Source organism: Drosophila yakuba, chromosome 3R (assembly GCF_016746365.2).
Source record: "Drosophila yakuba strain Tai18E2 chromosome 3R, Prin_Dyak_Tai18E2_2.1, whole genome shotgun sequence".
NCBI lineage: Eukaryota > Metazoa > Arthropoda > Insecta > Diptera > Drosophilidae > Drosophila > Drosophila yakuba.
Window position 1 is genome coordinate 6,208,596 of NC_052530.2, and position 25,046 is coordinate 6,233,641.

Sequence of the window (25,046 nt, forward strand, 5' to 3'; positions counted from 1 at the left end):
ATTTAACAAACCCTTTTCAAAATTTTGATTACTTTCAAAGTACATCGTTAGTGGGATTACTATCAGCTTGAAACGGGCTCTGAAGTGGTGTTCCTCGTTAGAGCTACGTAGTAGGGTCCTCGTGTTCAGTAGGCTTTTTGCAACCGTTCGAACCACTCACGTATGCAACGCACTTTGACCTTTCGATCTCTCCCCCGCTTTGTTCATCCAGCACTTCATTTTGGGGCGCACCAAACGTGTCATCAGCTGTTGCTAAAACGGCTTGTGCCTCATCCACGGCTATTCGGGTGTTTATGAAACTGTCTCCTGAATGTTAAAGTTAAGGCGCCCGTCTGAGGTGAGCTTTTGCAAATCCTGGCTGCAGAATATTACTCATACGCACCAGTACCCGCACCCACATACACATACACAACCAACAAATGGCAAAATGCTACTAAGCCCACTTACTTACAATTTAGCAGAAAAATAAAGCGAACGAGCGTCAGGAAGAGAGGAACAAAATCATATGGCGAAAACGAGAGTGTAAAATTTTTTGCATACATAAAACGAGGAGCAAAGCGTAAGGGCAGCAAATAAAACAACAACAAAATGAATCCTGCTTTATGGCACGCACCCACACAGGCGCACATATCATCTCACAAATACGCCACTTGACTTTATTCAGCAGCTATCGCAAGTGCCTTGATAGTGTGCGTGTGTATCCCTGTATCCGTGTATCCACGAGGCCTGCTCCATGTGCATGTGTGTGAGTGCGTATGTGTGTGTGGACTACTTTCTGGTGCGGGCGGCACAAAATCCAATCAGCATAACGAGCTACAAGCGTTGCTGAGCGGCATAAAACGCAAAAAATATATATGGCTGTGTGCGGGCTGTGATTGTACGGCCTGCGAGTGTTTGTGTGGGTTGAGATTGCACAAGCACAGCACGCTCTTTAGGCCAAAACACTGCGAGAAATAATTCTGCGGATGGAGACAAAGCCATAAGTCAAGAGCAGATTCTGAGCCTAATAAATCGCTTCTAAATGCCACCCAAAGCCTGGAATTAATGAATTTACCGAGAGAGTTCAACCGATTCCCCGAAAACAAATATTCAAAAACAATCAGGCTTCTGTGTCTGACTTTTTAAACAGGGTATAAATCAATTATTTCCATATAATTATACCCGTTACTCGTAGAGTAAAAGGGTATACTAGATTCGTTGAAAAGTATGTAACAGGCAGAACTAAGCGTTTCCGACCATATAAAGTATATATATTCTTGATCAGGATCAATAGCCGAGTCGATCTGGCCATGTCCGTCTGTCCGTCCGTCTGTCCGTCTGTCCGTCTGTCCGTCCGTATTAACGTCGAGATCTCAGGAACTACAAAAGCTAGAAAGTTGAGATTAAGCATACAGACTCCAGGGACATAGAAGCAGCGCAAGTTTGTTGATTCATGTTGCCACGCCCACTCTAACGCCCACAAACCGCCAAAAACTGCCACGCCCACACTTCTGAAAAATGTTTTGAAATTTTTTCATTTTTGTATTAGGCTTGTAATTTTCTATCGATTTATCCAAAAACTTTTTGCCACGCCCACTCTAACGCCCTCAAACCGCCCAAAGCTGCTACGCCCACACTTTTGAAAAATGTTTTGATATTATTTCATTTTTGTATTAGTCTTGTAAATTTCTATCGATTTGCCAAAAAACTTTCTGCCACGCCCACTATAACGCCTACAAACCGCCAAAAACTGCGTTTAAGACTCTCCTACTCTCTTCCACTAGCTGAGTAACGGGTATCAGATAGTCGGGGAACTCGACTATAGCGTTCTCTCTTGTTTTCAAATATATTCACTAGCTTTAAAAGAAAAAAGAAATTTTAATAGTTATTGCATTGAATTCTACTTGAGTGGCATTTAAATCATTGAAATCGAAGGAAACAAATAGATCTGAATTTAAATACGTCTGTTTGTATAGATGATTAAAGATGATAAACCAAAAAAAGTCAATCCGGTTAAATATGTATCATTGTTCATATTTTAAACCTGAATATAGTTCATAAAAACACCTAAACTTTCAGTTTTCTTAGCCAATTATTAATTATATAGGATTGTTGATTTTCAGATTAGTTAGAAATAAACTCAAGTGCTGGATTACAGTACCAACTCAGTATCTACATCCATTTCAATCGGGGATATTTTCCTCATTTTTGCACGTTCATTCAACTCGCAGCTTGGCAACAACAGACGAAGCGGCCAAAACGGCTCAAACTCAAAGCTTTCGCTGAGGTAGACAAGCGCACAAGTGTTGTTGTTTTTATAGTCGGTGGCGAACAGTAAAAACATTGCCAAGCTCAAAAGTGTGTCGACTCGTCACAACCAAACATACACACTCACACTCACACTCGCACTCACACTCACGCACAAACAAATGAAATAAAAGTAAACCCATTTACACCACACACACAGTCGGTAGTCCTTTTTCCTCAACCACCCTCCCCACCCTCCCCTTTCCACCACTCTTTTTTTTTATTTTCCGAGGGAAGGAGGATTGGCGCCAACTGCTTGGCAAGCTGCAAATGTGGGACATTTGGCAGTCGCAGTCGCATTGTTAACTTTCTTTGACAGCGGGCCAATAAACAAAAATAAGGGTGTAGAAGGAGGCTGTTGAAGGCGGGAGAAGGGGAGGATGCCAGCGAGGACCGCCCGGGTCCATGTCCTCAACTCAGCGCCAATGTTGCCGCTGCTTTGCTCGATGCAGATACAACTGCTCGGGTGCATGGTGCATGTTGTATTTATGGCACAAAATTGCAGGCACTGCAGCGGCAAATTAACACAGCACGAATGCAAATTTGGAGCGGCCAGCCTGTTGCCGTTTCAGCCATTACCATTCGAGAGCCCATTCCCATTTTGACCAATTGATTATTTGCCCGGGCATCCCACATGGCAGCAACTGTGAAAGCCCCGACTCGGTCATGGCCAATGTTCCACACATGTATATGTACATACATATATTCATATATACAAATATATATAGACTTTCCTTGTTGCGTGGGCGTGGCATCCCGGTCACCACAACGCACTTATCGCCCATGCACAGCACGTCGGCCATTCGGAGTGGAGAAAAATGCTTATAAAGGATTAATTCGATTCCAATATTCACATACGCATACGCATACGCAAACGCATTTTGCATTTCGCATTTGGCATCCGACATTCTGAACTCGGCATTTTGTATTTTGCATCTCCAGCCTTCCCAAGAGGTGGTCAGCAGTTATATCAGGGATATTGCCGGTCATTGTTGGCATTGTTTTAAATGCCCCGACCGTAATGATTGTTGCAAAATGGGAGCGAGAAACAGAAAGTGGACTTTTCAGAGTATTGAGTGGCAAGCACCTTGCAGGCCAGAGATAAAAGTGTTAAATGCTTCACTTAATAAATACTCGTTAGCTTTGGAACGTTGGAACCCGAGACTTGGGTAACTTCATTTGAATTTCCTGACAAAGTGAAAATCTCTACTGAAGAAAATCACTTCATCCCATCTCAGCGATTTTCCTATAAATGACATCATTGGAAGTACCATCCATTAATACTTGTTTACAGAGCATTCGTACTTCAGATTGAGCTGGACAAAAGTCTTTTGTAGCTCGTTGAATGTGTTGAGATTGCGATTGCAATTTGCATTTTTCATGAATGCCAGGCAACATAATGGATTCCCTGGGCAACAGATTAAAGCTGCATTACGATGTCAAGACCTTTTAAATTTTCAATTTCCCACCTTCAGTGTTGGCCAGAAGGATATTGCAAATTTAATTGCATTTATGGCTGCATTTCGCATTCGCAAAACGCATTAACACACCGACAAAGGCCGAAACCGGAGAGTTGTGTGTGCGCCATAGATTGAGATGCACATGCGTTTGATGCACCGGGACAGATAGCCAAATGGCATGTTAATTTGCTTAATTCGATAGCCAATTGAATTAAACACCACGCTCACACATGCTTAAGACCGTGGAGGGGCTTAAATCACGGAAATTTTCGCTCGACACAAAATGATTTAGTGTACACTTTGATTTTGAGGCAGCGACATCGATATGATTATCAAATAATTCGGTCAGTACCTCGGCGCTAATTGTTAATTACCAATGCATTTCAGGTCGCATCGCACACCACAGGAGGCTGCCACGCCCCACGCCCCCTTTCCAGGAAGCAGGACGCACGACACACCACACCCCCATTCCCAACATGGGCAGCGGACACTATTTCTGGGCGATCTTATACTTTGCCAGCCTGTGCAGTGCTTCACTGTAAGTACCCATCGTACTTTCCACCAATCCAATCCACACAAGTACTCGCCACTCGCACCACAGTAGCTGCAAAATGTAAACCGCTTCATAACTTGCCTCCCGCTCCACTTACCATTTATTTAACACACTTACTTTTTACTTAATATATTGGTTGCCGCGCGGCTCTTGTTCCGCGTGTTTCACACTGCTCTTGGGCGGAAGTGGCGCTCAAAATGCGATTTACATACAATTGTCATTAATTTGGCCAGGCCACGCCTCGTTGTGAAGCAGCAATGCCGATATATTCATCGAAATCCATGTGAATATACACTGAGAATGGTTTCTTACCAGGACATATCTTAGGTGCAAAACAAGTAGTTGTCTTCAAAAAATTAAAAAATTAAAATATATATTAATTAGTTAATTAGTTATTGAAGGATATAGAAGTAATATCAATTATAATTAAATAATCTATACAATTGGAGAGATATTGCCTAACGATAAATTGATAGAAAAACTAGGGGAACGCAGACTGATAACAATATAAAACACTATATCTAGAATATCTCTGTGTATATGCTCATATCGGATGTGGTGCTTCACGATGAGTTAGCAGTGTGGCTTTAAAGCTATAGTTTGCATTTCAGTTGTCGCTTATTTACGAACACACGCTCAGCATTTAGTCGCCTCGATCTACTTGAATTTCCATATCCTTACACACACTCACGAACACACTCTACCAGCAGGACACATTATTAAAATGTAATTAATTTTCGTGCAATTTTTTGTCGGAGCATAAATTTTGGAATTATTTACGCTCAAGTCGAGGTCAGAGTCAGCAGCTATGTGACTTTGCCTGGGCTTTTGATAAGTGCGGCAGTGTATAATAGCAACTATAACGATAAAGCGAACTCTAGCCCACACTTTCGATGATTTGTACATACTTATCTTTAAATATCAACAATAACGTGTTGTAAATTGTATGCAATACTTTTTTTTTATGTGATTTTTCAAACCAAATATTACTTACAAATTGCTCAGCTAATGTTTTTCCAAAACTTCAATACCATTTAAATATTTCAACTTTCAAATTGCCCAATTAATTAAAGCAAACATTTTAAATTATACATGCGTACCTATCCGTATCCTGATTTCAGAGCAAATAATGCCAAAATAAATTTCCGAGAAAAGGAGAAAAAAGTCTTAGATCAAATTTTAGGTGCAGGCAAATACGACGCCCGAATACGACCATCTGGAATAAATGGAACAGGTGAGCATAACTTCCGATTACCCCATATAAAACTTAACTGAACCATACCGTAAATATAACTTTTAATGGTTATTTCCGAATTCTAACAACATTCGTTTGCTTTTATAATTTATTTTTATTTTGCCTTTTTGTTATTAATACAATATTGGTTAAAGCTATCGTTAGGAAGCTATATAAACAAAATTACGAAATTCTAGTTAATGTAAGCCTCTGTTTAAGTTTAACGAAATACAATGTTTAATCATCTGTAACGTAGCCTAGAGTGCCAATCAGATCAAGCAATACATAGCCTAGTTAGATCAGCTCAATAAGTTAACCGTTTTACATTTACGTCGAAAACTCACGTTTAAACCAAACTTTATACCAGATGGTCCCGCCATAGTCAGAATCAATCTATTCGTTCGCAGTATTATGACGATTAGTGATATTAAAATGGTAAGTCGCACTGAAACGGAGCCAGTAAATTCGATATCGTCACTCGAAATCGATAGATGCCCCCACCATCCCTTTTTGTCTTGACTCTCTTAGTCTGTTTCTTGCTATCTCACTCTGCCTCCTCATCCAGAATTAGAACATACTAAAGTTGACTTGGTAGCTCTTGCAACTTACACACACACTTAAACTTACACATAGCCAAAACACAACTCACTTGCAACACCCACTTAACACACTTGTACTTTGCGTTTTACGTTGACTCGTTCTCTAATTCTCTCGATACATGCTACCTTATATATATTGCGTATATACATACATCCAATGCTAAGTATTTGCTTTTGATTTTTGCCACATTTCGGCAGTTTGTACCAGTACCTGTTCTTCCTGTTTGTACATTTCTGTTTCCGTTTCGATTCGTTTCAATCAACAGCGTTCGTTGAGTTTCATTTAAGATATACAGCAAATAATACTCGGAAAAAACGTGAGCAAGAAACATTGCCTACTTTTCTGCGCGCCTTTGCATTGCGCCTGTATTGGTGGACAGGTCCAGGCTTCAACACAATTCTGCGGATTTCCCAAATTTAAAAACTCTTTATTTAATGTATTAATGTTTACCAACTTTTTAGTACAATTATAAATTCAAATACACAATTTTAGTGATTTATGATAAAAAGGTAATAAACATCCTCGATCTATTTATTCCAATTGTTAACGAGTCAAAGCTTCGACAATAAGTTTTCCATTTCAAGTTAAAGCATTTGGCATTCGAAATAAAATACTTTATCAACCAACTATAAGCACCCTTTGCAAGTATACAGTTTTTTTCAAAGGTTATTTCATTTCAATTATCAAAATGTTTTGATTTGATATGCAGTTCATTTTATTGTTGTCATGTTGACTTTTAGCGCTGCAATGACATCATTAAAAATGTAAAGGCAGCATAAATATTTGAAAAAAGCCCGACACAATTTCATTCACATACAAATAGTCTGAATCACCGACTGGGAATGGCCATTAAAAAGGACCCATAAATAAGCTTTTAAATATATACTCCGTATATTTGCCAGTTCGATAAATATTAACTATTAAGGCATATCAATTAGCACAGCCCTCTTTGCCCTTCGGCATTTGGAATAAAATCACACAGATTCAGTTGTAATTTGTTCATACCACACATTCTTACGTACCACACACCCAACACCCCAACACCCCTACCACCCCCTATAAGCCACCCTCGAAGGTCACAAAAACAACTCATAGACAAACAACGCAACTTTAGTAACGTACATAAATTCTAGCTTAACTTAGGTATATAAAAAACGCAAACAAAACGAAACAAAAATCGAGAAGAATATATTCTTTGACTTAGCTTAGCTTTGTAAGCAAAACTGGAAGCGAACTTGCTTAGCAACTTTTGTATCCTAGCAAGTAAGCAAAAAGGAAAACAACAACCGGGAGGAAGGCTATAAAATAAAACTTTATTGCAGAGAGAGAGCCACATAAAGGCATAAGGACCGCCTTTCCTGAAAATTTGGTAGATGGAGGGCAGCATCTCCGTCTCCACCTCCATCTCCATCTCCTCCGCTCCGCTGGTCATTTTAAGTTTGTTTTCAGGGGTTGGACTCTGCGGCAGCTGTTAAAATTTGTAGTATATTACATTGAAAGTTTTGTGCAAATCGGTGAATATGTCTATCTATCATGTATCGCCTGCAGATGGTCCAGCTGTGGTGCGCGTCAACATATTCGTTAGGAGTATATCGAAAATCGATGATGTAACCATGGTAAGTCGGCGCATCCGCAGCCAATCAAATCCACATTAAAACCCGATAGAAAGTCAGACCCCTTCCCCTGACCGCAAGTGGATGCTCAAGTCGTAACCCCCGGTTCACTAGGTTCTTAAAATCCCTGAACTGAACTGTTGACCCCGTTCTCTGTGTTCGATAGGGCTGTGTGTTCTGATCCTTCACTCGATTTTCTGCTGCTAGGCGTCGGAAAGTAACCAAGACACTCGAAATGATACTAAACTATATATGTATAAACTTTATATTATATATGCTAACGTACAAATCTTTATCTGATATTGGTACCTATAATACATAACACTATGTTTGACTATCGATGTGATATGATTTCGTATTTGAGTTGTATGATTTACGTAAGATTTGCCTCTTTGGTTTGGGTTTTTAGAAAACGAAATTGCTCAATTGGTTGGATATTCGGTTGAGAATTGCATTAAATTAGATTTCTTCGTTTGAAAGTTTGCATTGGTAACTTGAATTAACTCACTGTATTTTTCTTTTTTCTCATATTAACAAATTGTAAGATAAACCATTCGGTTTGCTGTTTTGTAGACAACCAAACGAAATACAAAACATTGTGAAAAAATGTCTTTTTGGATCTCTTTCCCACTCAGTCTCTGTCTATTATTCTCTCGCAGCCTCGCCTCTATACCTTTGTTTCGAAACATAAAATAATCAAACTTAGTTAAATTTTCCTTACTTCTCTATCTCTGTTTCTCTTTCTATCTGTATAAATTTATGAATTTATATTAATAATTATTAATTAACTAATCAAACTCATTACGAATTATTTATAACTATGATGAGTGTTGCAGATGTGAACCATCTATTTAGCCTCGGTCTAATAATTATATACAAATTTAATTTTATTATGCCATTTGCTTATTAACAAAAATTATCTGTGAAATGAACAATATTCTTTTATTTATGCTACTCTGTGTACTTAGTGAAACAATAAATTCGATTGTGAACTGTTAATTTTAATCGTGTGCTTTGTATGTGTGTCCCCAACTATGGTTTCCCAGCCTATATCCCGAAGAAGAAAAACAATTTTCACCCAACATTCAATGGATTCGCCATTTAAATATGGTCCTTTTATTTTACGCCCTTCAACAAACACAACGCTGACATGGAAATTATCAGACGCTGTTAGATTTGGAAGCAAAATTTAAACAATCCGTTCTAGCCGACAGAAGGAAAACTAATTGAAAATGTGTGGCATGCATTTTTCAAAAAGTATTTTCAGTAAGAGTATTACACAAATAAAGGGAGAAAAACGTGCACATATTGGCAAAATAACTAAATACATTTTTAGATTTTAGATGACACAAACATCAATATTGAACAGAAATAAACTAAACCAACCCAATTTCATTCTTCAATGAGATCCATGCAGACATTTTCTCTACGCATTGATTCGAATTTAAATTTGCGTTCTCGTATATTTTAAATTCTCGTTTATGTTTTTAATGTAACAACATACATACATTTTGGTCACACATGAAATTCATCAAGAAATTAGAAATTAAGAAAGCACATCCTATTTAAGTTAGTGTGTAAGTGAGCGTAGATTAAGGACCATTCGGCGTAAGGATGACGGAAAAATGAGAAAGGTGCAGAACCAATTTTGATTTGATGATTGATTTTAAATTATATTAAAGCCACCAATGTGTCGGTGAACATGTTCCTGCGCTCCATATCGAAAATCGACGACTACAAAATGGTGAGTCCTGGATCAAGCACAGCTACAAGCACACTACTACTACTACGACCACTCCAACTACCACAAATACAAATGATTAAGTCCCAAGCGCTTACTCTCACTTTGCTCTAATTGTGCGTGCGTGTGTGTGTCTACAAAAGTTAATCCAGTAATTTGGGCCTATTAAATAATTGCATTAATAATACATACGTGTCCTTCGGTGTGTCTGTGTGGGCGTACCTGGGTGTAAAATACATTAGTCAAGTTGCGACGATTCGTCGAGTCTGTGTCAGTGGAATCTGTAAATTTTCTTTGTACCTGCAAGCTGTACTACTTAAGCAAGCTGAATATGTTAACAATACCAATGTACTTGTATCATACAAATATCTATAAATACTCCCTGTACCTAAAATGTATAAACGAATACTTAATATTATTTTACCTCCTATTTTCTCATGATTTTTGAACTTGAAAGGAAAACCTGCTTAATGCTTTGTCTCCACAACCAGCCGACGTCACTGCCAGCGAGCCAAGTATAAGCAAATCAAAACCACGATTCTTTGAACTAAGTTTAAGTTGTAACTTAGGCTAGACTTAAGGCTTAGGTCGGAACCACCGCACGACAAAAACAGACGCTCACCACCACCATCACTACAGCATTTTACCACCGACATTGAAGACACACAAATGCCGCCCACACCACCGCTCATTCAGTTCAGTTCTTGTTCCGTTCGATTCGATTCAGTTCGGTTCGGTTCGGTTCAGTTCTTTCATTTACCTTCATCATTTTAAGCCTCCTTGTTGCAGCCAGCCAGTTTTGGGCTCTATTAAACCAAATGAAAATGCTTACCACACACTAATAAAAACGAGTGTTTCAACTCTGTTTAGGTACTACGGTAGGGCTAACTGTAAGTACAAACTAGGAGATATCATGCCAGTGCCGATAAGAAAAAAGATAACTAATAAAAAACTAAGGAGAAACGAAACGAGGAAAACCATTTACAATCTCCATTTGTCCAGTTCGGTTTCCGCTGTCAGGAAAAAAGCTGGTATAAAGCGGACAGCTCCGGCAGCCAGCGGCCGGCACAAAAAACTCACAGCACATTTAATTTGCATAAAAGAAACCAGTCATAAATAAAAAGCAATTATTTGTAATAATTATTCAAATTTATTTGTTTTCACTCTGCTTAATTGGCAAGTGTTTACAATTACATTTCCCCTTTCTGGGATTCATTAAATCGCGAATAAAATATTGTATAACATGTTAGTTTACTTACATAACAGCGATTTTAGTTGGATTCAGTTGATCATTTAATTAAAATCCCATTTACTTTTTCCAAATCCTATCTCTTGTGGAATGGCATGAGTGTTACTAATCAGTTTTGTAAGCATGCAATTAGCGATTTCTTAGTTGATTATTATAAATAAACTCTAAATAGGGTTTGAAATGGCAACCAGAAGATTAGCTTCTGGAAGTCAATGAAAGCCTTACGACTTTTTTTTAAGTCGTTTCAACTCATATTATTTTTGGCTAACAAGCTTAATATATATAGATATTTTCAAGAATATTTATATGTATTTGACCCACCATTTTCCATCAGTATTCAGAGCACATTAAAGAACTACTAAGATAGTTTTAAGTTAAATTTAAATATGTTTTCAGCTTTTCTTTAAGAGAAAGACTTGAAATAAGTTCTGAATGTATGTATAAGATGCCTTGCTTTTTTCCACTTCGCCTGCCTGTTTTGCTTTTGTCTTGACGTGTTTTTTGCCTGATCTTAGCCTGCTTGCCCGTTTTGAAGTTTGAGTGTGCAACACGTCGCATGCGGCATTCGGTTGCATTTTGTGCAGATATAAAATATTTTTAGCCATGACAAACTATACCATCAGCCCGAACAATGCCGAGTACAATCTAAGCCAGCAGAAGCCCAAGCCAAACGACAGTTATAACCACCATACTCTCTACTATATATATACGAATATCAATAATTACCACTCAGTTATACAAATAACAACTACTTCGCATCGCCTTGCTCGCTCTTTCATACTCCAACAAAAACAAACTTTGCAAAAGTAAAGCTAAAACCCCCCCAAACCAAAAATCAAATTCAATTAAATAAATCGAACTGCCACCCCATTGAAAAAGTCCTCTTAACACACAAGCTTAAAAATTGAGAAGAAAAGAAAACCTGAAAGAAACTCCCCTTTCAATTCGACAAAGAGAAATTCGCATTGTAGTTCAGATTGAATTCCCGCAAAGCCCCCAATTTAATTCGTCTACTAATGAGAATTTTCCCCTGGCCATTCAACTACCAATCGGGCGAATCCGACGTCCACAGGAGTACAGTGTGCAGTTAACCTTCCGTGAGCAGTGGACGGATGAACGCCTCAAGTTCGATGACATCCAGGGTAAGTTCAATATCACTGAACTTTAGAGAGTTTTTAGGTGTTTAACCCAAATCCATTTTCAGGTCGCCTAAAATATCTGACCCTGACGGAGGCCAACCGCGTGTGGATGCCCGATCTTTTCTTCTCGAACGAGAAGGAGGGACACTTTCACAACATCATCATGCCCAATGTGTATATTCGCATCTTCCCCAACGGCTCTGTGCTATATAGTATACGTATCTCGTTGACATTGGCCTGTCCAATGAACTTGAAGCTGTATCCGCTAGATAGACAGATCTGCTCACTACGGATGGCCAGCTGTAAGTAGCAATCATTTAGGGAACACATTTGTAACGAGTTACGAGTTATGGTTATAAAATATATAATATATTTTAGATGGCTGGACCACCAACGACTTGGTGTTCCTGTGGAAGGAGGGCGATCCCGTGCAGGTGGTGAAGAACTTACACCTACCTCGCTTCACACTGGAGAAGTTTCTGACTGATTACTGCAACAGTAAAACCAACACCGGTACGTGCGTTCAGAATGCGTGTTCCACAGTGTTCCTTATGTATAAGCCGATTTTGCCAGATTTCAATATTAACTTAATTCTCCTAGTACTCCCACTCGTATTCGCACGCGGCTTGTTTCGTTTCCTCGCTGCGTTGCGTATTTTGTTTGCATTTGTAATAAGTGTTCCCTTGAGATTGCATGCCAAGTGGTTTAACTTTAGCTTCAATCATATCGTAAACGCTGGGTCCCAACTGGAAAATATTATAAACGGACCCATAACCACTTCATAGCAAGCACATACACCCCATACCCATACACCCATACACCCGCAATTACCCAACCCACACCCACGCCCTCACTCGAACACATCCATTTATATATAGACGTAGCGACTTTCATAAGATGCCGTTCACACATGCGCCATTTCAATGAGCATATCGTTTTGGGCCGTTATCAATGCCCAAAACGCATAGAGCCATCTTTTTACGATGTAATTCGCACACTTGCACACACGTGCCTCTATATAAATGTGTATCTGTATATATATAAGCCCCCACGCCACCATACAGATCGTTTACCTTGCCGTTTTTTATGAGCACTTTGAAATCTGCGCGCGCTTTAAGTAAATGTTTACCTTGGCGAACAACTATTCAGTCGAGGACGAGGCGGCGAGAAGGCATCGAGGGGACTCCCCATCGAATGCGAAACGGAAAATGAAGGCAAAAATGGCAAAAGCCGTACGGAAAGTAAATTAATCGAGGAAATTGTCTGCGACGTTGTTTAAACTTGCACAAAGACGCTGGCTGCACCGAAGATGATGATGATGGCGGCAACAAGGATGTGAATGTAGATATAGCTGAAGAAGTGGAAGTGGCAGTGGGAATGGAGACAAACAAGAGGGCCAGATTTTTCTACAAGTTGGCAAATTGTGTGTCAGCATATTAGGATAGTTTACGGCAGCCAGAGCAAACAGAATTGCGTATTTGTGTAGTGGAGAAGCTTCACCTGAATCAAACCCAAACCCGCTGACACGAAGTTTGTTTGTTCACAAATTAGTGAACGAAATCCAGAGACTACCACTCCCTTAGTTGATAGGGCCATTCCCATCCCCATCATCCATCCACAAATAAGTTAGCATGAGCCTGAACTTCATCATTCCCGATTAAAAAACAAAAACCAAATACCTAAAAATCATTCTCATTTTAGCTCAACTATATTTAATCTCAACTAAATATGACTTTTTCCACCTAGACGTTGAGTAGTTGTTGCAATTTAGATCTCTCGCCTTGAACTTAGTTGCTCACCTAAAGTTTATTAATTTCATATCTTCTATGAGCGTTGAACGTTGAACGGACTTATAGAGCCACGCGAACGAACTCTAGAAACGGGCTCAAGAGTCGAATGCGAATCTCGGCCAAGAGAAAGAGTCATCGCTTGATTGATGATGGCCAGTTGCACAGCCAGAGCCGATGGCAAAAGCAAAAGCAAAATCAAAGCAAAAGCCGCAGTGCGATTTGAGCCAGCTGCGAATTACGGAGACCGTAGACCAGACCCAGATTCAGACCCAGATTCAAAGACCCAGACCCAAAACCCAGACCAAAGAGCCGAGCAAATAAACCACACACGCAGCAGCTTAATGCAAACAGGGCGTAGAGTGCTCCTCCTCACATGCAGACACTGAGAGAAATTCTAATGCGCCAAATCGTCGAAAATCGAAAAATGAGAACCAATCAAAAGCAAAAATATGAGAATGTAAAATAATAAACAACTTTGTCTTGAAGAGTATGGAACGCTTTGCCAACAAATTAACGGAAATGAAGCACAAGAAAGGGGCGTGGCCCATCGCTAACGCGGGGGGGCGGTTTCGGGGGCGGGGGCGTGGCAGCAGCGACTGCCGACCGGAAGCTAACAGAATGAAAATCAAAACCTTCAACAAGATGCTGTTTCTTGCACACAAGCACACAAGAGCCGTCGAACTTCATTTCCGTTAAGATTTTTGTTGCAAAAGTCAGAAATTGAATTCATGTTGATACTTTTTGCCTATGATGCAATTTTTCATTTGATTTTATAATTTTCCACTTTCTGTGTGCCAGCCACCTCCCTCTCCCCCACTGACTTTTCATTTTTGTTTTCCTGTAAATACATTATGTCTTCTTAAGCCCGCCTACCGCCAGACCCCTACCCACTGACTTTGTATGATATGTTTTTACCCGAATTTTTGTTTTTTATCTCTTTGTTTTGGAAAACCCACTTATTGTATATACCCGAAAAGTCTTGGCCCGAACAAAAAACCGTCTGTAAATGTGTTTTAATTTCTTTTCTTGGCAAAATTTCTGAGCAAGACACTTTTTATGTTCACTATTTATTGGATGGCATTTCTCTGTACCTTGTATTGGATATCTATCTGTGTGTATATACCTACTAAAACTGTGTGTGCGTGAAATTTAAGCAAACGAAAGCCAAAAGCTGCAAACGATACCTCTCTTATGACATCCTCCCGTACATTTTGAGTTTGACACATTTTATATACCTTGTATACTCATAGGTGAATACAGTTGCCTCAAAGTCGATCTACTATTCAAGCGAGAATTCTCATATTACTTAATACAAATTTATATACCATGCTGTATGTTGGTCATTGTATCATGGGTATCATTCTGGCTGGATCAAGGAGCAGTGCCGGCGCGTGTTTCACTGGGTAAGTCTGCACTTTTATGTTGCCTAATCTGCCTGAAAAGAAGATATGTATGTGTTTTAATTTTTACCTAATGTTTGACTATTTTATAGCCATTACCTAAAGTATACTTGATTTCAAGCTAAAAAAGATATGTAATGGATGTTTTGGAATGATTGTATCATTTCCCTTAGCTATTTCTAAAATTACAATTTAAAATTAGGGCAATATTATTAACTTTAATCAGTTTAACAATACGAATTTTGCATTGCAGAAAGAGTAATTTTTAGAGGATCTAAAACGACGTAAAAAAGATCTCTTGAACGAACACAAAATATGTTTTGTTTTTTGATACCTGCTCCCAGGATCGTATTTAAAACAAAATGCAATTAATTATTTATGCACAATTTCCGAAAGTAATGATGAAAATGATATATAAAATAAACCCAGTGGCTGCAGATTTGAGATAATAAACTCTTACTGGAAGTTTGCTGTTAACAAAAGCTTTTTTGAGGTGATCCAAGAGTTCACTTCAATGATGAAATAGTCAAGTATAAGTAAATATTTTGGAAATGTATATATCTGAAATTTATCCTCCAACGATAGCTAGTCCTTCGGGCCAGTGCCACGGGCTCTAGTTCAGCAATTTTTTGGGCACTACTCCATTACCTACTCCGTCTTGCAGGTGTCACCACCCTGCTGACGATGGCCACCCAGACGTCGGGCATAAACGCCTCCCTGCCGCCCGTTTCCTATACGAAGGCCATCGATGTGTGGACAGGCGTGTGTCTGACGTTCGTGTTCGGGGCCCTGCTCGAGTTCGCCCTGGTGAACTATGCATCCCGATCAGGTTCGAATAAAGCTAGTAATTGAACTTTTATATGCTTCTTAACCACGTATAAATGTTAATTAATCGATGGTGTTTATCTTTTTTCTGTTGTTTTATTGTACTGAGTGATATCGAATATACTATACGTACATATCTATAGTACCCACATATAAATGTCTACGCATACTGTACATACAACAACTCTGAAACTATGAAACTCTGAACCAACGTCACACTCTCAATATCTCACACACACACGAGTACCCACTGTGGACCGTTATATCAGAACACTCACACACGCAGGACCGGCGTGGCTCACACAACAACAACAAGAACTACAACCAGTCTCGGGCTATATGTATATCTATCTATCGAAAATCGAATATATCCATATAGAGTACTCGTCTATATGTCCGAGCGAAAGCCCAACGATTTAGCCGTGGTGTTTTTGATCGACTTTTTTCCCTTATTTACTTTTCACTTTGATATCTAACCACAAAATGGGTTCATCGTGTGTATTAAACTAATCCAACTTTTTGTTTTACTCTCTTATTTCATTGTGCGCCAACCATTCATCGACATGCATACGAACCCACACATGCACAATCCGCAAAATACACACCTACACTCTCACCCACACGCACACACTAATACCAATACCAATACTGATACCGATACCAATACCAATAACAATACCCACGAACCACGAACTTTAAACGCGTTTGAAAAAACACATTAACCGAAAATTGTAAACAAATTGGTCGAATTTCCTGTCGAATTACTACGATTTGTTCGGTTCCTTGCTGTTGTATAACAAAATGCTTGTAAATAACTACAAACTGTGTTTATATCCACCGATCTTTGTGGTAATCGAACTGTGACTTGCGTACCCCGACCTCGTCGATATAATTGCACCCGATGTAATATTTGGTTTTATATTGTATTTTTTGGTTGGTTAAACATTTCGAATTGTTTAACGTTTTCTGTATGTGTGACTCTCTTTCTGTTTTTCTCTTTCTGACTGTCTCTATCTCTGTCTCGCCTAACACTATCGCTGTCTAACTGTATTATTCGTGTTTTACCTGTGCATCCCAACTAACACACCCAAAAAACCTGTAAAAAAAATCCAACAAAAATCAAAAAATCCGAAAACCACCCAACTGCCGTGGAACAAATAAATTCTTGTCAAACATCTTCCATCACATGCAACATATATCTATGATATATACGGATCGGGCCGCAGACATGCATAAGGAGAATATGAAAAAGAAGCGCCGCGATCTGGAGCAGGCCAGTTTAGATGCCGCTTCAGATCTGCTAGATACAGATAGCAATGCAACGTTCGCAATGGTACTTACCTCTTGATATATCTCTTTAAACTCCAAACAGCTTATGGTTTACTGGGGGTCTAAGCAACTAAGTGGGGGTTTTTATTATTTCTTGGATCTGAGTGGGGGCCTTCTCCGAAGGTTTTACTTCTTGCTTTCAAAAACAAACTACAAACTATAATTGGCTAAATCAAAATTGTTATGATAAAACTATTAAAACAACTATTTCCTTTTATATTTGCCTCCTTTTTATTACCACAAAACAAAACCAAAACAAAAACCAAAACCAAAAACAAATGCAAAATTCAACAACTTTTTTCAAACGTGCTCATCCCAACTACAACTACAACCACACCTTAACATCAACAACCAACCACAAATAAACTGAAAAAAAACTGAAACTGCAAACAAAAAAAACCAACAACCAACCTCCCACCAAACAACCATCACCGAACTTCGCTCGCTGGCAACCAAAACAAACCACTCGACCGGAATTAAATTGAAAAATTGCGACGAAATTAAATCAAATTACGCACATGCCAATGCACTTTTGCCCCACCCGAATCACCAAACCTCCGAATCACCGAACCACCGATACATCGAACAACCGAACCATCGTATATTCAAACCACCAAAACCACCCACCAACTGACCAACCCAACCACTTGCGACCCTTCATTTACATCCGACTACAATCGCAACTTTCATGTCAAACGGCGTCGCAATTTGCGCGCGGTGGTGGCCAACAGAAACCGCTAGTACGCCATCCAGGCGATCCGCTGGCCCTGGAAAAGCGGCTCCAGTGCGAGGTGCACATGCAGGCCCCGAAGCGACCCAACTGCTGCAAGACCTGGCTGTCCAAGTTTCCCACAAGGTAACGCACGGGATCGAGGATCCCGAACCACTCGATCCTACCATGTAGCGACCTCGTTTAGTTCCATATGTGTTCCGTAGTAGTTGATGGATTTACTTTTTGATGTTGTGAACATGTACTATTCTACTCTTTGTATCTCTTTCACTAACTCTTGTTGACTTTTTTGCTATCACATAACTCTAACTCAACTCAACTCAACTCAACAGTCATTGACAAATTGACCTGTGAAAGATACCGAAACGATAACCAAAGAAACCAAACCCGATATCTGCCGCTTGCTTGCCGTTCGTTCGATTCTGTTTGCCCGCTGTCTTTTGTTGCCAAATCAAATCTGTTCAGATCAAATCGAATAATACTACTAATGATAATGACGTGGTTTAATTGCTTGCTGAACTGAGCCAAGTATATGTGAAATATAATTGAATTTCAATTTCTATGTTTTTATTAAGCCCACCAAGTCGAAATGACCTTCGATGGGTTTATGCTTTGCCTTTCTGTCATTTTACGTGCGATTTGTTTGTTTTAAAATTCGTATTTAGTTGTAGATCTTGAGATTCGAACTCCCCGACCTTAAATACATAGCTATCCCCAACACCCCAACACCCCAACACCCTGGCATCCTGGCACCCCGGCATCCTGGACCCACCAATGCCAGTTCTCCCCTTGTTGATATTTATCCCCAGAAAACGCACTTTTCGTTTCCAGCACGTAGTCTTACTACCCCTTTTACCCTTTTAAAACAAACAAATTATTTGCCAAATTTGGAAAGTTTTCAAAACGATATAAAACAAAAGAATAACCAATCAAGTAATCACAAAAATCAAAAAGCCAATCTTTAGATGATCAATTAATTTGCATTTTCGTACTTGTTTAATATCCAAAGACAATGTTCTAGATCCAAGAGAATCGATGTTATATCGCGGATCACCTTCCCGCTGGTCTTCGCCCTGTTCAACCTGGTCTACTGGAGCACATATCTCTTCAGGGAGGAGGAGGATGAGTAAATGCCGTTACCTATTGCCAAACACCAATTACTTTATAGAAGGGTTGGCGCTATTGGCCAACATGAATGTACTAACCTATTTCTTTCATTCTTTTCCATTTCGGTTGTCTTCATTTCGTGCTTTGTGTTGCTTATGGCTTTGTTGGCTTCATTTCCGATTTGGTTGATTTCTTGACACCTTGATTGACACCTTGATTGAATGGTTTAAACCACTAAAGGACCTTCTAAGGCGCGTCTCTGAAATGCGGTGGCTATGTAGAATCTAATACGAAATTAACTAATTATACCGAGGGATACTTTGCGATATCGCTGTATGCTACAGGCTATGTGCCACGTGCTACATTTATGGTTATGTCTCGGAACAGTGCAGATAAGTTAAGCACGGTATCCGGCAAGGCTCCATGGCACTTCCACTGAACAAATAAAATATAATGTTTGATGAATGACGAAATTCTAGTTAATTGTAAGTTAATTGATCAAGAGTGACTGCATAGTAGATAATGTTATGAATAATTATACTATACACAAACTGACACACACCGCAACACTTGTTTGACTTGATTTGTTTTGTGGATGCTCTAAATTGTTACAAATTGATTAATTATTTTAGCTGGTTATCGACGATAATCGAGTTTTGTTCCGGACTCTAGCTTAGTTTTAAACGAAATTCCAATTGATTTGTACTTAAATGCGTTAAGATAGTTAAGCCGTAAACAGCGAGAGGAGGTCGTAAAAAATCCGACTTTTGTAAATATGTCATACAATAAGTTTTAAGCGAAACTAGTTTATATGAATTCTAATTGTAAAAATCGTGTAGATAAATTTAAGTTTAGTCGATAAACAAACCACTAACCGATGCGAGATACCTAGGTAAAATCAATTTAATTATGTTCACCATCAAAGTAAATAAAAATCGAATCGAAAATATCAAAGAATCCTTCAAAACACACAGAAACAAATACAGAACTTTCTTTTTGCATTTTTTACCCAAACTACTCTTAAATGATAAGTTCAACAGAAACTGGTGGGTATCTGCAAGGTATTTCTACCCAAACTTTATTAGAAACTTTCTTCATTATTTATATAGATACGGCTTGCTTTTTGTTATAGAGTTGAATTTTTATAGTAGTTAACTTGTTCTGGTATTCACGGGAAGTAAAGCCCTCGAGATCTGATTTCTTTTTATTTTGAATCGTTAGAATATTATAATAAATTTACATTTACCTAATTATGTATTGGGCCCAAGTGCCGCTTAGCTAGTTAATTTCCTTAATTAGACTTACAATATAAAAATATACAACATGCAAACCATAAACCAATTAACTGACAATACAAAATATTTTATCATGTAGTCGAAGTCCCTAAACAACTTAATGGATACTACACATAAATTTATTAAAATCAGTATTATAAGACATAAATTAGATCCAGATATACATATACGGTTCTTTTCATATCCAACAATATCTTTGGTTATTTAAGTGCCTTTTGTATGCCAAGAAGATTTTTCCCCTCTTTCTTATCTTCTCTATCTCTCTATCTATCTTCCAAACTTTTGAACGACTCCGATCCTTTTTACACTAAACTCCTTTCCGAAACTCAATTAGAGAAATGCACTAACCGACACCATAAACTATGCAGCTCTAATTTTAGAATGATAACTAAAGTGAATTCTACATAGCAACAACAGAAACAGAAACAGAACCAGAACCACAATAACAACTTAAATACTTCAGATAAATCGAATAAAATATTTCAGTAGTTTTTTAATATTTTTATTAACTTGAGCCTGTTTTATCCACATATTTTCTTAAACTTTTTCTTTGGTTAAGGAAATGCTTTTCGTTTGCTATAATTTAAAATCTAAAGGTAAGAAACTAAACGTAAAAGGAAATCAAAAATCAATTGAAACTTATTCTAATATATAGACACTACACAAGGCACCCTGCATAATAATTGTTGTCATTAAACAAGCGTCATAAGTACGATCAGAACATATAGAAAAAACGAAAACGGAAATATTTATAGATACTTTCATGTTGTAAAAGTTGTGCCAAGCAAAGACGAAACCAAAAACTAGTCAAAGAAAGAAAATTGAATAAGATCGCTAATTATAACTATAACTCTAGCTATAGTTGTATTGTATATGAAGAAGCTATTGAACATACAGGGTTTTTAAATGTGAGCATATAGTTGATGAACCAGATGAAATCGGCAAAATCGAACCAAATTGATGGCAGCCGGAAACGGGCTGATTGATTGAAATCCGTTGATTGATGTACGCGATGAAAAATAATCAAGACGTTGGAAAAACAATTAAACTAGGTCATACACAATGGGCGGGGGAAAAACACCGTTTTCGGCATTTATTTTTAGTGAAAAGAGGAAACATACTTAGGTTGTGTGCTGCTCTTCATTTGCCGTTCTCCAATTCGGTCAATTATCATTTTTTCCGGCAAATCGTTTAGCAGCGGCAGTCCAGTTCAGTGTAAATAGTTTGGATCAGAGCATGTAAATGTCATTAAAAAGTTAGGTTAACGTGAAACACAACTACGGGAATCGTAACACGAAATGTGCACAACTTTATATATATATATAGATGCGTTCCAAAAAGACTTACAGGTTTTGATTAACAGACGAGCATAGAGAGTAAATCATTTACCAATGCGATGTAAACACGAAAAGAAAGAACTAAAAGAACGAGTAGATCCTAAGATAACGTATGTGTAGATCTTAAGAGGCAGTCCGAAACCAGACTAGCTAAAGCATGCACATAACTAAGCTATTAAACTACTAAGCGCCACGGCAAATTGCATTCACCACCCACTATCTGAACTCACTTGATCCACTCACTCACTTACCACTCACACCACTCACTCGATGTTTAATCTTTGCTAACCACACGAAAGAAATCAAAAAACGACACCAAATCGAAATCGAAAATGAATCTAATCTTTGCACAGTTTGTCGGGGACAGACGAGTTTGAGTAATGCAAGTAAAAATTTAGATAGATCATAACACATATCTTCCAAAATGGGGGCGGCTCATGGCCCATTGATAACAATCAAGCAACTCAAACTATAATTTCTAGAGAAGTGTAAATATACGAGCGACAAAAAGCCGAATCATTCGAATCGATGTTACGATGGATCGATGGCGATCGAAAAGTGAATCAATAAACACTGCAAATCACCTTACTTTATAGAGCTAAGTCAGGACATGCACACCCGTACACCCCCAACAAAAAAAAAAAACCACAAAACACACGATCCCCGACAGGAGAGGACTTAGCAAAGATCACACTCACACGTTAGCCTGTAAGACCGATTCGATTCGAAGGGAAAGATCGCATGAATTTCTCTGTAGTGCAATCCAATACTGGAACATAACCCAAGCCCAGAAAGAAACAACGCCAAAACCACAAACGAAAGAAATTCTAAAAGTACATACATATAGACCCGGCAATAACACATCCATGCCGTCGGTGGGAAATTAAAAAAGAAAATCAAATGCCTAAGTGAAAGATTAGTAGCATAATTTTACAGTATAGTTGAAATAATTGTTGTCACCCGAAAGGAAGGAAATCCTAGAACGGAAACCAGGATGAAAACGAAATAATTGTGTAAAACCCCAGAATAATGATGTTTGTGAAATGTTTATAAATAAATGATGCAAAACGAAATGAAACAATACACAAAACACGCAATGACTTTAACTTCTCATGGTTGCAAATAATTAATCGTTCTTTAAAACTAAACAAAGTATACATTAGTACTTCAGTTCTCTCCTTTGTCTGTATAGATTTATCCATTTCTAAACAGCTAAGAAAACAGCTAGTAATCGTGGTCGTCCAAATTAATACCTTTAAATTATTGGTACTAACGCAGCCGAGGATGACAAAATAATCAAACTAATAAAAATTTACAATAAAATTTGATTTATATAAAACTATGTCCGATTTTACTTCCTAAAAAAATCGTTCAACTCCTTCTACTCTTTACATTCAAAAAATGGGCCTTATTGGCCATTCGATTGGTCTTTCCATTGGCACTACGCTGTAGGTCCTCAACAATAAGGGCTCCTCCGTTTAACTGCTTGTATTTGGAATCTGTCCGATAGCTCACATAGTCCACCACATCCTCGGCCTCCAGCTCACAGCCCGTTTTCTTTACGACAGCAGCTGCAGCTTCGTCTCCAAAAATGTCGCTCCATATCCCAAAGACACAGACTTCGGCGACTTGGGGCATCTCCGAGATGATGTTTTCAATATCGTTTGGATAGTACATGATGTTCTGGTACTTCAGCATCTCCTTCTTTCGGTCCACTATGTACAGAAAGCCATCTCGATCCATGTACCCAAGGTCTCCGGAGTGATACCAACGCAATGAATCTCGCATGGAACGAGTCTCAACTTCGTTTCCGTAGTATCCCGACCAATGCTGGTTATTCATGATGCACACCTCCCCAACTTCATCGGGTCCAAGCGACACACCCTCATCATTGATAATCTTCAGCTTTAGCCCATTGACCAATCGACCCACCGATCCGGCTTTCTCGTCGAAATGGTAGTTGACAGTGGCCATGGCTCCAAGCTCGGTAAATCCATAAGCAAACTGCAGGCAATCATGGCTAAGACGGCAACGGATGGCTTTCTGAACCTCCAAGGCAGCCCGAGATCCTCCGAACAAGTAGCACTGAAGGCTCGACAGATCGCAAGTTTCAAAATCTGGGCAGTTAATCATTAGAGCCATACACGATGGTGGCTGTATGATCCACGTAACCTTGTACTCCTCGATGATTCGCATTGCAAAGGCGGGATCGAAGGGATTATCCGCGATGATGCGGGTAGTGCTGAACACTCCAGAGGTTATGGTGGTAAGCAAACCGGTGATCCAGTCAAGGGTATTGTGGGAGTACTGTATATCAGCGGTGGTCAGATGACTAGAAGTGCAAAATGAAACAAAATTTTCAATATGTTTCAAGGATTCTGTATAGAATAATTTCTTACTAGTTGGCTGCGAGGATATGCCGACTGTTCGTTATGGTTACTGCCTTTGGAGTTCCAGTTGTTCCCGAAGAGCATAGAATGGCCAATGTCTGATCGTTGCCCCGTTCCAGCTTAGCTGGCTGGAAGTTTCGTTCGATGGGAGTGGTCAAAACTTCATCGATCTTTATGGAATCCAATGGATGATTGCGCATGGTGACAATCTTTACATCCAGTTGGGCCGTGGCTGATCGAACCTTCTCAAACTCATCTCCGTCGCAGAAAATAATACAAGGCCTTGTGACCTTGAAGATCTTTTCGATCGTATCGCGATCGTAGGAAATGTTGAGCGAGTGAAAAGCTATTCCGTTGAAGAAACAGGCGTAGGCTACGGCGAGCATGTGGGTGGTATTCCGGCCTATAATGCCCACTATATCGGATTGAAGGAGTCCCTCTGATCGCATATAGCTGGACACGCGCATGACGTTGGCAAGGAGCTCCCTTCTGGTCAGCACAGTACCCTCCGTTGCAGAGATCTTGAAGATATCATGTTTAATCATCTGTTTAGTGGGTGACCTTCAAAGTACCCACCTGGGCAGTAAGCTGCGGATGCCGCCGCATCTCGTGGAAAATGATCTCTCCGATGGACAAGTCCGGATCGAAGTATTTAATAACTGGCTCACCACTCCAGATCTTTTGATCATTATCGTAGGAATTCACTGGGGTGTACGACATTCTGTAAGTAGGCAAACTTTGTACGTCCGGAAAGTCAGATTTCAACTGTTTCAGATCTGCAACCACAATCCGCTTTTATAGTCACAGCCCTCCAAAAGCTTATCACACTTAGATAAAAAGTTCGGGTGGCAGAGAAAATAAAAATACAAATTCCATGATCAACAAGATTTGGTCGCGATATCGTGAGAACTGTTTGGTGGGTTATCTTCATAAGCAGTAGTACAATCTGTTTGATCAAAGACATTATA

The 25,046-nt window shown here is 39.1% G+C and overlaps 2 protein-coding genes across 18 annotated transcripts in view; one reads left to right on the forward strand and one right to left on the reverse strand.

The window, feature by feature from the left end:
- Window positions 1–22,780, forward strand: part of LOC6535719 (glutamate-gated chloride channel) — a 36,041-nt gene extending 13,261 nt beyond the window's left edge. Inside the window, exons 2-13 of one of the 17 annotated variants that reach the window (XM_015191816.3) lie at window positions 4,134–4,284; window positions 5,421–5,533; window positions 5,901–5,968; window positions 11,809–11,878; window positions 11,941–12,177; window positions 12,254–12,388; window positions 14,916–15,068; window positions 15,730–15,909; window positions 17,105–17,223; window positions 17,951–18,075; window positions 18,959–19,075; window positions 19,297–22,780. In XM_015191816.3, coding sequence (XP_015047302.2) covers window positions 4,223–4,284; window positions 5,421–5,533; window positions 5,901–5,968; window positions 11,809–11,878; window positions 11,941–12,177; window positions 12,254–12,388; window positions 14,916–15,068; window positions 15,730–15,909; window positions 17,105–17,223; window positions 17,951–18,075; window positions 18,959–19,075; window positions 19,297–19,306 — 1,389 coding nt within the window. In that variant the 5' untranslated portion in view covers window positions 4,134–4,222 and the 3' untranslated portion in view covers window positions 19,307–22,780. Of the gene's footprint in view, window positions 1–4,133; window positions 4,285–5,420; window positions 5,534–5,900; window positions 5,969–7,681; window positions 7,750–9,428; window positions 9,491–11,808; window positions 11,879–11,940; window positions 12,178–12,253; window positions 12,389–14,915; window positions 15,069–15,729; window positions 15,910–17,104; window positions 17,224–17,916; window positions 18,076–18,958 lie in introns of those variants that run through there. The other 16 variants (XM_039376891.2, XM_039376892.2, XM_015191817.3 and 13 more) reach the window with 16 other exon arrangements.
- A 231-nt stretch (window positions 22,781–23,011) lies between these two features.
- Window positions 23,012–24,854, reverse strand: LOC6535720 (luciferin 4-monooxygenase). Its single transcript, XM_002096310.4, has 3 exons — window positions 24,655–24,854; window positions 24,088–24,599; window positions 23,012–24,020 (listed from the first exon to the last, which is right to left on the reverse strand). The coding sequence occupies exons 1-3, from the start codon at window positions 24,796–24,798 to the stop codon at window positions 23,060–23,062; spliced, it is 1,617 nt and encodes a 538-aa protein (XP_002096346.1). The 5' UTR covers window positions 24,799–24,854; the 3' UTR covers window positions 23,012–23,059.
- Between the last annotated feature and the right edge of the window lie 192 nt (window positions 24,855–25,046).

Coding starts and splice junctions, on each gene's coding strand:
- LOC6535720 (XM_002096310.4), bottom strand. CDS start 24,798: ATGTCGTACACCCCAGTGAATTCCTACGATAATGATCAAAAGATCTGG. Junction 24,600..24,654: donor ATCCGCAGCTTACTGCCCAG/GTGGGTACTTTG, acceptor GATATCTTCAAG/ATCTCTGCAACGGAGGGTAC. Junction 24,021..24,087: donor CATATCCTCGCAGCCAACTA/GTAAGAAATTAT, acceptor TTGCACTTCTAG/TCATCTGACCACCGCTGATA.